Source organism: Adiantum capillus-veneris, chromosome 2, assembly GCF_014529385.1.
Source record: "Adiantum capillus-veneris isolate H3 chromosome 2, ASM1452938v2, whole genome shotgun sequence".
Classification (NCBI taxonomy): domain Eukaryota; kingdom Viridiplantae; phylum Streptophyta; class Polypodiopsida; order Polypodiales; family Pteridaceae; genus Adiantum; species Adiantum capillus-veneris.
The window spans coordinates 155038600-155054861 of NC_140932.1; the positions used below are offsets into that span (position 1 = coordinate 155038600).

A 16262-nucleotide genomic window follows, 5' to 3' on the forward strand; every position below is an offset into this window, starting at 1 on the left:
CAAAAACACGTATCTGACTTTCTGGAGCAGTTTTGGAGGCTATTAACTATGATTATCAGCCATTTCTCTCCATTTTAAGCTTCCCATGACTTTGCCTAGGTCCAAGGAGCTCATTTTCAGCATTGGAAGGCATCAGATGCATGTTTACAGGGCTGTTTTGCTGCGTTTTCAGCGATACGCAGGTTTTGGCAGCCATGGAAATCTTCCCCTTTTTGCATCTATTTGTTCACATATGCATTACAGGTCAAGGGCAAAATAGGGGGCGCTTGATTTATGCTGGGGGATGCTTCATTGAGAACCTGTCGTCGCAGGTTAAGAGATATGGAGTGCTTTCTTTCCCTCTCATGTACAGTGTGGTGCTTTCTTTCCCTGCACGCTACACACTACTCTCTCTCTCCCCTACGTGCAGTTATGTGATGCCCCACAAGAGGGCTCTTCATTTGACTGATGTACAGCTGTGTGGGTTCATGCTTTTGTGCTGAGGCAAGAGCCTGCTTGAGCAGGAACAGGGGTAGCTAACTGCTACTCCAAAGCAGGCACCGGTGAGGGTCATAACCTCACCGTACAGGCAGAGGACAGTTAAGGGACTGTTTGGGGCTGAAAACATGGCAAAAACCAGAAAATACAGCGTGCTGAATTTACTGCTTTTGGGCAAGAATTAGAGGGTTTATGCCGGTGGAAGTGAGTTCCAGCAAGGGAATTGGTATCGCGCAAATTTTAGGGTTGTTATGCTGCCAAAATTTGGCCAAATCAAGTAGTATCTAATGTGATACTGGTAAAGGATTCCCAGGACTCTTCTTTGTAATTTACCCTCCTATAGAATAAAGAAATACCGAAAGGGGCGAAAATTTTGGGGCCTACAGGTTGTCGGCGTCTACTCAGAGCATTCTAGCTTCCGAGCCGTGTGCGTGATTAAGTGTTAATTCCCGTTGCAGGTTCCCTTTGCAAAGTACTCTGTGTGTGTCTAAAGTAAAGAATTTCGGGTGAAAGCCAACGCCTACCGCCCCACGGGCCGGTTTCAGAGAGGAGAGTCTTTTTCCAAAGCTTAGTATGAGATACTACGGATCTTTCCAGATCTCCGAAACGATCAATGATGTCTCCTTCCAACTGAAACTGCCCGACACTTGGAGGAATCACAATGCATTTCATGTGAGTCTTTTGAAGCCTTTTAAAGGTGATGTGCCCGAAGATGGGGAGCCTGATGGGCAACCCAGTGTGGAAGAAAACGAGGAGATCCTAGTTCCTAAACAGATATTGGCACATAAGGCGGTTCTTGGTTAAATTCAAGAACTATCCTGCATTGGATGCGAAGTGGATGGAGGAGGAGGACCTAGCAGATACTCCCCAGATTGTGAAACTTTACCTTAAAGCTTTTGGTTTACCATAGTCTATTCTAAATGGAACCCCATGGAACCCCGAATTCAGCTTGGCCGGAGATCTTGTGCAGTGAATATGCACAAGAGAGAAGTTACTCCGCTCCTTTGTCAACAGATGCCTCGATCTTTGAATACTAGAGTCACTGATGTCTCTTTGAGCTTCAGGGATCCTGAGAGCTGACAGTATTCTACTGTACGACTTTATGAAATGGAATTCCCGAATATGAAACTGATTTGTTCTTGACTTGTTTTAAGTGCAGGAACTGATAGACGAAATGACTGCAGTGTTTTGCTCTGAATGATCTCGATAGACATGGTTGCAATAGGGGTTAGTCAATCGGGCTTCTATGAGGTCCTGAGTGGATCTAGATGCGATTGCTAACTGCATTGCCGATAAATCATGGTCTAGGATTCGAATGAATGTAGAATGTGATTTGTCATGTGATGTCCTATGATGTCAAGTGATGTCATTGTCAATTGGTACATGTGCTAGATTTGTGTTCCTAGTGCGTCGATACTAACAGTCAGTGTCTACTAAGACAGTTTATGGCTTTTGTCTGTTTTGAGGCGTAATCGAGGGCGATTACAATGCTTTTAAGAGAGGAGTATGTCACAAATCTGTGATGTGGCTGCCCGGTACACACACACCTCCCGCATTGACAGCCCCAGTCCTGGAATGCTGACGTGGCAGAATGCTGACGCGGCAAGCTGTACGGCAGCACTGCTGACGTGGCAGGAATGGTATGGACAGGGCCAGCGTTGTGCGGCGCATCCCACGGAAAATTACAGTCTCTGCTACATGGACAGTTGCGGGAGTTTGCTTTTCAACCTAGCGGCGCAGCTTTCGATATTGCTTTATTTTACGCAATGTAGAAAGGGAGAAAGGGCTTGAGTTGACTTCTTTATTTTATTAAAGCATAAGAGAAAGAGAGAGAGAAAGAGCCTTTGCTTTATTTTATGAGGGCTTTTGAAAATACCCAAGCTTTTGATTTTTACCAACTTTTGGGGCTTTGCTTTTAGCATCCCTTGTGATCTTTAAATAAGCGGGTAGGCCTCTCACAACTTAGAGCATCTCCACGCAGGGTCTGAGAGTGAGCGCCTGTCCGCACTCTTGTACTTCGAACACAGATTAATACAAAAAGAAATACCGAAAGGGGCGCTAGTGGGGCGAATATCTCTAGGCACGGAACTCCACCGGGCCAGTGTAGAATCAATTGTGAACTGTGAATTGTTTTGAAGTGATTGTTTGTGGTGTAGCGGTAGATTCCCGACTTGGAGTGCCCATGTCTGTTACACCAACTTACAGATCGTCGCCGAGTGGGGCCCAACATTTAAAAATCTTACCAACTGATGGGTATCCCGTCCAATGGGGCTCATAGTAACACGCACACACACACACACACACACACAATCTCTTGCGGAGCTAATGATGACATAGCACACCTATATGGATAGGTCAGGTTGTTGTGGGGTGGGCCGCATTATTCATGCAAAGTTATACGAGTGTGCTCCACTTGGCAATTGTACACTCAACTCAATTAATAAGCTTAGCTGAGGGGCCAGTACATCTGAGTGGGACACTCTGCGTCACTGTGTCCCACCTCAAGTATTAAGTGCTCATACAGCTCAAGTATAAAAAGTGTTCACAGATGAGTTTTGCAGGTTACAAACTCTATTCCAATCTTTTATGTCAGCACGTGGTGCCTTGCGGTTATAGCAGTTTAGAAGCTCAGCTATTTGCTTTTCTGGCAACCAAACATGTCCTCCTTACAGACTGACAGCTAGACGCCATGGAATCTAAAGAATATACACTGTTTCGCATCAACAAATCACAGGGAGAACTCCCAAAATCTCTTCAACGAATGAGAAATTGGAGATGCCACAGAGGTCAAAGTTGATCCTCTCAACAAGCCCTAGTAATGAAGCGAACGAATTCTGATTCTAACTTTATTGAAATAATTTGAGTTTTTGGGAGCAAATTAGGGCTTTTGCAAAAAAAAACAGCATGTGTCTAATTGATGTTTCTTGATCCTCTTGTTGATTGCTTAAAGATAATGGGTAGCAAAGTTGTTTTAAACCAAGGAATACGGATATACGAGAAAATATTCTTGAAGGCTTGCCATGTCTTTGGAGCGTCCACAGTATTAACTAGTTGGAGCTGGTGAGAAAACTTCACTATAAGAAATCAGCTTGCCCGCAATAAGACTATCACAAAACTTAAATACATCTAGGGAAAGCCCAAAATCACCTTTAAAGGAAAGTAAAAATTATAGATTCAGACCATTTATCCACATTATAATATAAGCGATAGCTCTATCATGCGCAGTTTCAACAAAATGCCACGACATTTCCACTGACAACATTAGTGCCCACTAGTGCTATAGAAGTCTAAAAGTGTCCTTCCACCAAAACATACCTAGAAGACATGTCTCTAGAGCACTATTTGAGGGATCTAATAACATTTCAGCTGCCAAATATTGGATTTGAAACGAACGAACGGTTCTTGGGGAGTGCACAGCATCTTAATCATTGCAGAAACAAAGGTAATCTTCTCTAACAAAATTATGCGTGCATGTGTGCATACATGTGCAGGAGAGGGGGGCAAGGTGCAGGGTATCATGCGCTTGTGTGTGCATGTGCACATTCATGCAATATGTTATTTGCTCAATGATTCTCTAACAGTCGTGTTCACCCACAGATGAGCACAAATAAGCATGTGCACCCACACTCACCAAACACATTTGCAAAAAGAACTAATGGTTGAAAATTTTTACCAATCCCGAAAGATCAGTTGCCACACACTTTCGGGCACGCTCTATGTATTCACGAGCTTCATCATACTGTATAATAAACACATCGAACTCCAAGTTTAGTGACAAGAAAATCTTTTGTCATAAGAATCTGTGTTTACAACCGCCAATTTGTACCTTTCCTCTTCTTATGCACAAGACTGCCTTGAAGAATGGCCCATCACTACTTCCTTCAGTATTATTGGAGGAATTTCCCAAATTACGGAGTTTCCATTCATCACCATCATCCAGACGAGAAACGTACTCTCCCATCATTTCCCAGTCACCCATGTTCCATGCTGCATTTGCAGCCTGCCATAATTCAAAGCAGCAGTTAATACTTAATTGCTATGAGACCAGTAAATAGCTAGCTTTAAATCAATAAGTACCATGGGCGCCATCTCCAATCGAGCGCCGGGCTCTGCCCGCGTCCAGAATTCTTTGCAAAGGTCATTGAGTTCATCCCAACGAGCCAGTGCTGCCAGACAACGCATCTTCCCTACAAAAGTGGTCATAATTTTCACCAGGAAACCATGTTGATACTTTACTTGGTCTTTTTTCTTAGATCAATGAAATGAATTTCATTGTGAAGCCTGAAACCCTTCAGGGAAAGGGTTTGAAAGCATTCTATACAGTATTGTTTTTCAAGCATCATCTTGAAACAATTAGCAAAATGTTGTATGGGAGCACAAGTAAGACAGCCTTATGACATTCTACATTACTTTTGTGGTTACCAAGATTCTGTGGCTAAATGTAACAATTAGTGCTTCTTCGAGAAAAAAATCTTGCTTTGCAGTAACAAACTTTCCTAATAATGTCTTTAAAGGAGGGAAAAATTTTTATTTCTAAAAATTAAATCTGATTTGCCTGAGACAAGACAAAAGTATCATCAGACCTCCAACCAATGCATAATAGTAACTAATAATTACTGATTTAGGTAACTGAAGACACAAACCTAGAGTTGCCTCAAGAATAGCATGTACACTCGTTGCCTGGAGAGCCTTTGTTGTGTAAGCTTGCAATGCCTCCTCCCATCTCTGCAGTTTTTCATACCTTCGCACAAAAAAATTAATCTTCAAAATCTAGACAGATAAATGTTAAATCCATACAGAGCATAGGAAGCAGCACCATAATATGGTTTTCCTCTCCATTAAACTGAGATCTTCTGCCACTGTTACAATGATGTGCTTCCCGACTTAAAACATAGCACTTAAATTCTTGAAATGCAAAGAAACCACAGGCTCAAGATATGCAAAATTCACAATCTGGACTGATAAATGTTAAATGGCTAGAAGACATAAAAACCAATTCATAATTACATTTTCCCTGTGCACTTAACTGTGTTCTTCTACAACTAGGATACTGTGCTTCCCTACTCAGAACACAGGACTGTATTACTTGAACTGGACGCGATTCACAATGATCAAGCACAGCCTTCCGCAATAACCCTGCCACACTTATTAGAACACAGCTTTTCTTCTACAACTACGATACTGTGCTTCCCTCCTCAGAACATAGGACTGTAATACTTGAACTGGACACGATTGACAATGATCAAGCACAGCATTCCACAATAATCCTGCCACACTTTTTAGAACACAGCTTTTCCTTCAAAGACTACAAAACAAACTCAATCCACACAAAAATGATCTCTATTTTGAAGGCTTCTTTAAGAAGCAAAATTGAGTTTGAAACCTTCGTGAAAACAACCCATTGATCATTTAACATTTAAGATTTACTTGCTACAAATCTAATAGATAGCACACAAAGCAGGATAAATGAAATGAGCAAAGAGAAAGCACTCTGCAGAAACATCAGAAACTACTAAAGATGTCACAAAGTTACCAAATGTCATGACTATCCTGACCAGATAAAGGGCAATGGCCGAATGGATGATGGACTGGATCGCAGGACCAATGGCAGAACTTGGCCACTCGTGAATCACGGCAGAAATTCCCAGCGGGATTCACACCACAAATCCGGATTCTGCTTTTGGTCCCTTGATCTGGTCCACCTCAATTTGGCCATTGTTCCCTTTATCCAGTCAGGATAGTCATACCGCATCATCACTTTGTGACAGGATACTCAACGTTTCCTGAGGAATTGTTCCGAGCGAAGCCTTTACTCCATGGCAAAAGGGAGGTATCCCCAAAGAGGTATCTCATCTTAGCATTCACCTACTCCGAACACCTTGCTGATATGGGGACACCTTATACTGGTATGCCCAGATGAGCAAGTGGCTGGCTTTGCATGTATAGAGTATTGATGCACTTTCGCCGTTTAGTTAGAGCCTTCAATTCCTCTTCCTTGATCCTAGTTGCACATATTCGAATTGGGGTATCAGATAGATACTGTGAAATCAGATACAGAGCAGAAATGGATTCAGCCCTTACAAACACTGGACATAAAAATGGAGCACCATCGGAGTTATTTTCTGCACACTTCCCCGTACAGGTTTACAATACGCACTACATACATGGGCACACACCTCTCACATGGTATACACGCGCTATTGAACAGATGTATATCTTCTCACACAATCGCGGACTAGTGACAGGTAGCTATGAGGTTGTATCCAAGGAAGGTACCATTGCCTTTTTCCCTGAATTCCTTGGACCATGGTTACACCATGAGCTTGAAAGACCGAAGGTGACGTATGCTCTTTTAATTGGAGGCTAGTTGCCACAACAACAGTCTCATGAGGCACAAGAGGGCAATGTGCCCCGGGCCAACGCAAAGATCCCGCACCCACTTTTACACTACCAGCGCTGCAGCTTCAGTAGCCTCTACTCCTGCATCCATTAACGTAACCTGTGGTAGACGCCTGTCTAGAGGAATAATAAACGACAAGCCATTGCCGTTTGCAGAGGGTAATGCCCATGTGATAAGACCCATGTAAGGAATAACATTGAGCACGTCCATTATCATCCGTAGAGAAAGACATACACGAACACCAGGATCATGCTTAGTCCAACGGGAGGACACCACGTCCCAACACAAAGGAACAAACGAGGCAGACTTTAAGCCCTTCAAATAACAACTGAACTGAAAGAGATGCACGATACACGAGACAGGGAGTAGCTCTCAAAAACTCATGACATGGCAGTGCCCGGACACACACACAGCATGGGCTTTCAGATCTTCACGACGTAAAGGAGGCAACTCGCTTTGTACGCCTTCAGAGAAACAGTCAGCCTCTATTGCAGAAAACCTTGTCGTTCCTTTTCAAGGTCAAACATATTCGACCTTCAATCATCATTCAGTTCTCTCAAGAAAAATCCAGTAAAGAAACTGAATTTCATCAAGTACAATCTCTTTGCCCTCCATTTGTCAAAGTCGCTTTCTTAATCCGATAGTCAACCACAGCATTGTTCTTGTAATACCAAGGGGTTCCTCGGAGGACATAACACCCTTCCAAAGGCATGATATAGCAATCCTCGTGCCCTAAACACCCCTGACATTGCAAACGAAGTTTACTAATGATCGGTGTAATGGCAACATCCCGTCCAGGTGTCGGTAGAACTACCTCCGCCTGTGGCCTCAGCCTGTCGGGCATAATTCCAAGTCGAGCCGCCAATTCAAGTGAGACGAAGTTTGCCTTGGCTCCTCCATCAAAGAAACTGAGAGCTCCCTGAACTTTCACTTTCCCCCAAGTGCGGCAAAGTTTTGTACTTTCGTTCATCTGATTCGGGGCGGTGTAACAAATTGCTGACGTGTCAAAGCCACTGAAGAACAGAGCCAACCTGGAGATCCCGGCCGAGAAGCCAAAACCCTACGAAGAAGCAGCAGAAGAACAGGAAGAAGTTTTACAGACTAACAGGGAGAAGTTTTACAGACTTACAAAGTCTTGACGAGTGGCCTATTTTTAAAAAAGAGTTCCCACCAACTTACGGGACCCCGTCCAATGGGGCCCAAGTGACATAAAGGCATTAAAAATAAAGCAAAACACAGTCAAAAAACTTTGCACATCAAAATATGATGATGTGGCACCTGTACGGACGTTCCGGAATTCGCGGCGGATTTTTAGGGAAATCCCGAAATTTTAGGAAAGTGATTTTTTGGGGTCAGCTTTTCATATTTGATGCTTTTAGGCTTTGGGCCTTTAAATATGAGCCTTGGGGGCCCTCTCTGACACTCGTCAGCGCGCAGATTGCAGAGGAGGTGCTCCCCGACTGTTGTACTTTGTGAATCAGCAGTAATATAAAGAAATATCGAAAGGGGCGCCAAGGTTTGGGGCCAATTCTCTCTGGGGTGGAATTTCGAGACTCCGTGTCGTGTGTCGTCTCTCTCTCTCTCAGTTCAGTTGTTATTGAAGTGCTAAAAGTCTATTTAGTCTGTTCTTTTCTATTGGCACGTGATGCCCGTCTTGTGACAGTGGTATCAAAGCATCACGCGTGTGCTTTTCTGAAAGCATACCGGTCATACGAAAGAGCAGACAGAGCAAATCGCTCATGTCTTACAAGGCATAAGCCATTAAGATCACTTGCAAAAGAAAGATCCAAGATTTCTTTCGAGTCACTGGTTTTCTCAAAGGCAGGGCCATGCAAATGTTGATAGCTACCAAGCAGCATACTCCAAGTACTTGGCAAGCTTTCAAGAAAAATTTTGCCCGAAGTTATATGGTTTCTGATATCTTCCTCCGGAGTGCAACTTCTGGCATAGTGGGGTATCCTGAAATGCTTGCCATGGAAACCCTAGCAGATTATATCTTGAAATTTCACGACATCTCCCAATAGACGTCTCTTCACGATCAAGTGGCCTTGGAGGTCCAGTGCGATTGCTATCTTGGGACTACCATCGCCGCCAAAGAAACACTCTTTGTCCAAGAGCTGATGGACCATGTTGTGCTCGGCTAGAACCCTATGGAATGAAGAGGATGAAGCACTTGCTGCAAACAATCGATGGAGATTTTTGCTGAGAACGTGAGCGTGAGAGAGAGAGAGATCGACACAGGTTTCTTTTTCGTACGGCTTATCCCAGCTCACACGCTATCTCACTTTCTTATATTATTGTTTTAGGGTACACATTATAAGGGGGCCATTTAAATGGCCCAAGGGGTGGTTCACACCCCAAAGTATAAAATATATATAAGTGTACAAGAGAGGTGGCCAAAAGGGCCTTTAGACCCAACAACCTCCCACTTAAAGTCCCTATGTGGTACCTTTAAGTAACTCCCACTAAGTGTAAGCAATGTTGATGTTGTGTCTTAGCAAGACACTTAGTGAGAACATCTGCAGGGTTATCCTGTGTTTTGACCTTTGTCAATGTGACAAGGCCATCATCCAATACCCGTCGTATAAAATGATACCGCACATCAATGTGTTTGGTACGAGCATGAAACATGGCATTCTTAGCCAGGCATAAAGCACTCTGACTATCACAACCAAGTACTGGAGCATATGCAAGAAGACCAAAATCTTTGACCAACCTGCCAAGCCAAATAGCTTCCTTAGAAGCCTCTGTGGCTGAAATATATTCAACCTCTATGGTGCTCAATGCCACAATCTTTTGTAACCTTGAACACCATGAGATAGCACCTCTAGCAAGTGTGAATACATATCACTAGTAGACTTGCTAGTGTCAAGATCACCTACCATGTCCGAATCACAGAAACCCCGCAATGATAGTGTACCCTTTCCATAACATATACATGTGTCTTGTGTACCTTTTAAGTACTTGAAAATGCTCTTCACTGCCTCCCAATGTGGTCCGCCAGGATTAGACATAAACCTGCTAACAACTCCCACTGCATAAGCAATGCCTGGTCGTGTAGCAACCATGGCATACATCAATGAACCACAAGCTGAAGCATAAGGAATGCTTTTCATAGCATGGGCAGCTACATCATCTTTTGAGCAATCAAGCTTGCTAAGCTTTGTGTGCGGAGGTAAAGGCACACCAAGGGGCTTAGCATCAGCCATATTAAATCTCTCAAGCACTTTCTTGATGTACTTGTCTTGAGAAAGGAATAAAAGACGCTTCTTTCTATCCCTCGTAATACGCATACCCAAAATATGTTCAGCTGCACCCAAATCTTTCATCGAGAAAGCTGAATTCAGCTCCTTTTTCAAAGCATTCAAACTCTCCTTATGCTTGCCAGCAATCAACATGTCATCCACATATAGTACTAGCACAATAAGACTACCATCAGGAGCCTTTCTAGTGTTAAGACAGTGATCTACATGGCTGCGTTTGAACCCATGGTTGAGCATAAAAGTATCAAACTTCTTGTACCACTGTCTAGGGGATTGTTTCAACCCATACAAGCTACATTTCAGTTTGCATACCAAATGCTCTTTCCCTGGAATGACAAAGCCCTCAGGCTCATGCATGTACAACTCCTCATCCAAGTCACCATGTAAGAAAGCAGTGATCACATCCATTTGATCTAGCTCCAAATCCAAGATAGCACATAGAGCAAACAACACACAGAGAGTAGACATCTTAACTATAGGTGAGAAGATCTCCTGAAAGTCAATGCCTTCCTTCTGTGCATAACCCTTAGCAACTAGACATGCTTTGTACTTGGGTTTGTCATTAACACATTTGACCTTATAAACCCACTTGTTAGGAATAGCCTTCCTTCCTTTGGGCAAAGGCACAAGCTCCCATGTATTATTTGCATACAGTGATTGCATTTCAGATTTCATAGCAAGCTCCCACTTACTTTTGTCTTCACAAGACTGGGCCTCTATGTATGTAAGAGGCTCTCCCTCATCAGTCAACAAAATACAGTCCAAAGATGGCTGAAACCTCTCTAGTTGACGTCTCTGACGCGTAGACCTCCTCACCCAATGATCTATGTTTACCGGCAATGGGTCTACATCATGCGGAACATTAACCCCATCAATTAGAGGCTGATTTTCAGCATTTATACCCTGCTGTAATTGATTTTCAGGCTGCTGTAACTGATTTTCAGCATGCTGATTTTGACCCTCAGGCTGAATTTCAGCATCCCCCTGCTGTCCATTATCATCCGGCTCGATGATAAGACGCTGACCCTCAGGACCAGCATCAAAAGGAACTGAATTTTCAGTAGAAAATGGTTGTGGAAGTGACTGATCATGCTGAAATTTCACTTTTTTCTTATCCAAGTAACCGGATGTGGCATTTTTCAACAACTTAGGTTCATTAAATACCACATCCCGGCTGCGAATTACCTTATGTGACCTCGGAATCCAAACTCTATATCCCATTTTACCTTCATCTCCATAACCCAAGAAGATGCCTTTCAAGGATTTCATATCGAGTTTGATTCTCAAGTCAACAGGCACATGCACATGGCATTCACAACCAAAGACTTTCAAATGGTCATATGAAGCCGGTTTGCCGAGACCAAACCTTTTCAGGGATGCCACCATCAAGTGCACGATGTGGAGATCGGTTGCATATATGCACCGCGGTTTTAAGTGCCTCTCCCCAAAACAATTGCGAGAGATTAGTTGTAGACAGCATGCACCGAATCTTCTCACATAGTGTGCGATTCATACGCTCAGCAACACCATTTGAAGATGGATTATAAGGGGCAGTGAGCTCCCTTTTAATCCCATTCTCACCACAAAAAACATTAAAGTCTTTAGAAACATACTCCCCCCCATTATCTGTACGTATGCATTTAAGTTTCAAACCCTTTTGAGTACAAACAAAGGCATAGAACGGTTTAAATGCATTTAAAACCTCACTCTTATCCTTAAGCAAATAAACCCATAGTTTACGTGAACAATCATCAATGAAAGACACAAAGTAACGAGAAGCACCATGAGTTTTTTTTGGCATTGTGCATACATCAGAATGTATGAGATCCAAAATACTAGCCTTTTTAGAGGCTCCATGAGAGTAAGAAGCTTTTACATGCTTCCCAAGTACACAATCATCACAAAAATCAAGTTTAGAGCTTTTTACATCAATCCTACCAAGGGAGGAAAGAGTCTGCAATCCCTTATGACTCATATATCCAAGACGCTTATGCCAAAGCTCCGTGTGTGACTGCACTTCTGCAATTGCGACAAAGCGGCCAGGTAATGCCTAGCAATGCAGATAGTATAAAGTACCCTTCTTACTGCCTTTAGTAATAAGCATAGATCCCTATTGGATCTTTCACATGCCACCACCAAATGTAGTGAAAAAGCCTCTGCTATCCAACTGCCCAACTGAAAGCAAACTCTTCTTGATACCAGGCACATACCTAACATCATGAAGAGTGAGTTTATGGCCATTATCAAGCGCCAGGTGTATGGTGCCAACTCCCTCAATGTCACAAGCATAGTTATTGCCCAAATACACTTTTCCAAGGTTTCCTACAGTGTATGAGGCAAAACACTCCAAAGAGGGAGTTACATGAAAAGAGGCACCACTGTCAACAATCCAAGATTGTGATAGGCCATCATGAGTAGAAAGCAAAGCATCTATCACATCATGCTTAGTGATATGCATATCCTCAACAGTCATGACATGTGGATCTGAAGCTGCAACCCAAAAATCACTAGTGTCTTCATTTTCATCAATCTCTTTAATGACAACACTAGAGATCACATTTGCCTTTTCAGGATCACTTTCTTTAGGGGTAGAGCTACCCTCTTTGTCATTTTTTCTTGCCTTTTGCATTCATTTGCTTCTTGCGCTCTTGCTCTTTCTTAAAGAACCTGCAATCGGGCTTTTTATGCCCCTTTCTTCCGCATTGATAGCAAGTGATGTCTTGCTGTTTTTCCTTGCTTTTGCTGCGATTTCTTTGCTTATTTGCAACATTTTGCCTTTTATCATTACGTCCACGCACATTATAGGCTGATCCACTGCCACTCCCACTTGACTTGCGTCTAATCTCCTCTTTGAGGATAGAACCACGCACACCGTCATAGGTTAAGTTGGAGTTGTTACTCAAAGAAACAACCAATGCTTCCCAAGACTCTGGCAATGTCATAAGTAGAAAGATAGCCTTGAGCTTATCATCCTCAAAAGCCTGCAGACCTGAGTCACTCAACTGACGCAAAATTCCAGCAAAGGCATTCAAGTGATCAGAGACAGATTTCGACTCATCAAGCACTAAGCTTACAAGCTTCCTCATGAGATGAACCTGATTTACAGGAGTCGTATTCTCATAAGTAGCTTTAAGCTTATCCCACACAGCCATAGTTGTGTCAAGCCCCTTGATATCAACCAGGATATCATCAGTCACAGCCATCTTAATGTAAGTAATGGCTTTCCTGTTAAGCTTAGTCCAATCTGCATCTGACATGCCCTCTGGCTTATTTTCAGCCACTGCATCATCACACTCTTTCAAGAAAAGAATGCCCTGTATGCGATCCTTCCACAATTCAAAACCTGTACCATCAAACCTGCGGATCTCAAAGAGGCTCTTAGAGTCCGAGGATGATGAATTGTCAGCCATGATGAGACAACAAAAAAACTGATAATTTTCAACCAAGAAGTACAATCATTGTACCGCAAGAGCAAATGCAAGTATACACTAAAAAGGTGCCTGCAAGAACAAGTGTAATGCTGTAATTTACTTTAAAGAGTAAAATTTTCATCAAGAAGACATATTGAACATGTCAAACTTAACGCATAGAGCAACCTCGCATCAAGTATGCATCAACAAATGCATTTGCAATGACCCCAATGTTGTACATGCCACAGTTTCATTGCATAAAGTACATTTGGCAATACGCATAAGAGGTTAAAGTTGCTCAAATGATTGAATAAACACTTGTAGGCTCCACAAGCCTCAATCTCTCTGCTCGAATTGACCACAAATGTAAGTACATAAGTGAAATTTTGCCGAATTTTTCAAAATACGGCAAAAGCCCCAAATTCTCACTGCTCAATTCTCCACTGTAGCTTCGTCACCTGCACCTCTAAGGAGTGAACTTGATAGTTTTTGCTGAAATTAGCAAAAGCCCAAAGTTTTGTCGCGAAAAATTGCTGAAATTAAAGAAGCAAAAAGCCCCAATTCCAAACGTGAAATTGAGTTCCCCAAAGTGCCCTGTGATAACCTGCAAACCTATTTTAGCTGTTTATACACCTGAATATGCAGAAAATGGCCTGTTTTTAGCCAAAAACAGCCCAAAAACACCGATTTTGGACCTGTAATTCTCTGTTTTCAGCGTGTGAGCAATGGTAGACACCGTACCGTACTTGGAGAAGAGAGAGAAAACTCCTCTGCTGTTGTTTCTAGAGAGAGAAAATCTGCACAAGAGAGAGAAAGTCCTACCTACGCGTGAGGGAGTCGCCCAGGGCACGTAGCCACGCTCTGATACCAGTTTGAAGAGGATGAAGCACTTGCTGCAAATAATCGATGGAGATTTTTACTGAGAACGTGAGCGTGAGAGAGAGAGAGAGAGAGAGAGAGAGAGAGAGAGAGAGAGAGAGAGATCGACACAGGTTTCTTTTTCGTACGGCTGAACCCAGCTCGCACACTATCTCACTTTCTTATGTTATTGTTTTAGGGTACACATTATAAGGGGGCCATTTAAATGGCCCAAGGGGTGGTTCACATCCCAAAGTATAAAATATATATAAGTGTACAAGAGAGGTGGCCAAAAGGGCCTTTAGACCCAACATGGAATGAACCTAATCCTAATTTTTTGGTGCAGGATTCACGATGGAAAGTCAATCGACTTTTCGAGCTCGACTGATGTCGAGAGAGATTTTAAAAGTTTGAAATCTGTTTGGAACTTCTTTGGTGATCCAGTTTGGAATTTGTTTTGAAATGGATGGTATCTGTTTTGAACTTGTCTTGGTGCCGCTTTGAATTGTTTGACTCTGGTTTTAATACTTGTTTCAATGATTGGTGATTTTACTCCCGGGTGGAGTAGTGAGAAATTATGTTTGAGAATGCTTGTGGTTATTTGCGGAGGAAGTATTGAATAATTGAAAAGTGCTCTTTTTTTCCTCATGGCCCAAACCCTTGTGGTTATTTACGGGGGGAGTATTGTTGTTGTGACTCCCGGCCCGGACCTGGATAGTTATGCAAGAGGAGTATTAAGAAGTTTGAGCAGTGGTTACTCTCAGCACCTCCAAACGACGCAGGCTGCGGTCTGGGGGGCGCCAAGGTTTGGGGCCAATACTCTCTGTTGCCATACGGAAAGATGAGGATCCGATCCTTTTTGCAGCGCACGCAGTTTCTGTGAAAGAATCTTCGTGTCCCGACCCCAGACTTATTAGCCACCCCCACCCTTCATACATCGCGCATCGGGGGCGCTCCCGTCTTCATCGTTTTCTCTTACAGGGCATAAAGCCATAAAGAATCCTAGATTACACATGGTTCTCGTGAAGAAGCTGACACAGATGACACCTCTCAATGGGAAGGCAAAGAAAAGTTCAATACCGAAAGGGGCGCCAAGGTTTGGGGCCAATACTCTCTGGGATGGAATTCCGCCACTCCGTGTCGCGTGTCGTCTCTCTCTCTCTCAATTCAGTTGTTATTGAACAGTTGTTATTGAAGTGCTAAAAGTCTGTTCAGTCTGTTCTTTTCTATTGGCACGTGGTGCCCATCTTGTGATAGGCGAGCCCCACGTAATGTGGTACCAATTCTTCTTTCATCTTTTCTTTTCTTCCGCGCTCGACTGCTGCTCTGTAACTCTCAAGTTTACCTGCTGCTGGTCCTTTGGTTCATCGTCGTTTCAAGAGTTCTTGTCGATCTTGTTCTGCGAGTACAGTTTCTGCTTTTCTGTACTCGTTTGTATTTTCGGCTTTCCTACCTACCTGAGAGGAGAAGCAATGGACACACACCATCTCGAGTAAATAGTATCAATCGGGTAGTTCTTAAGGTGTTTCGCCAATCTTGGGTCCTTGGAGTACTTAATCAATCTGTTCACACATATGCCAATCTGCAGTTGACGTTTGTACTGCATCCTGCAAACTTGCCCAAATTTTCATTCTTTCCTCAGTTCCCTCGTCAGATTTTGAACTTTTCTTTGCCTTCCCACTGAGAGGTGTCATCTGTGTCAGCTTCTTCACGAGAACCATGTGTAATCTAGGAAATTCTTTATGGCTTTATGCCCTGTAAGAGAAAACGATGAAGACGGGAGCGCCCCCGATGCGCGATGTATGAAGGGTGGGGGTGGCTAATAAGTCTGGGGTCGGGACACGAAGATTCTTT

The 16262-nt window shown here is 43.1% G+C and overlaps 1 protein-coding gene across 1 annotated transcript in view; it reads right to left on the reverse strand.

Annotated features, from left to right (window-relative positions):
• Nucleotides 1-16262, reverse strand: part of TOR (target of rapamycin) — a 184186-nt gene that overhangs the window by 84473 nt on the left and 83451 nt on the right. Inside the window, exons 32-35 of the mRNA XM_086491773.1 lie at nucleotides 5121-5218; nucleotides 4555-4664; nucleotides 4304-4477; nucleotides 4151-4216 (exon numbers count right to left, since the gene is read on the reverse strand). Coding sequence (XP_086347899.1) covers nucleotides 4151-4216; nucleotides 4304-4477; nucleotides 4555-4664; nucleotides 5121-5218 — 448 coding nt within the window. The remainder of the gene's footprint in view (nucleotides 1-4150; nucleotides 4217-4303; nucleotides 4478-4554; nucleotides 4665-5120; nucleotides 5219-16262) is intronic.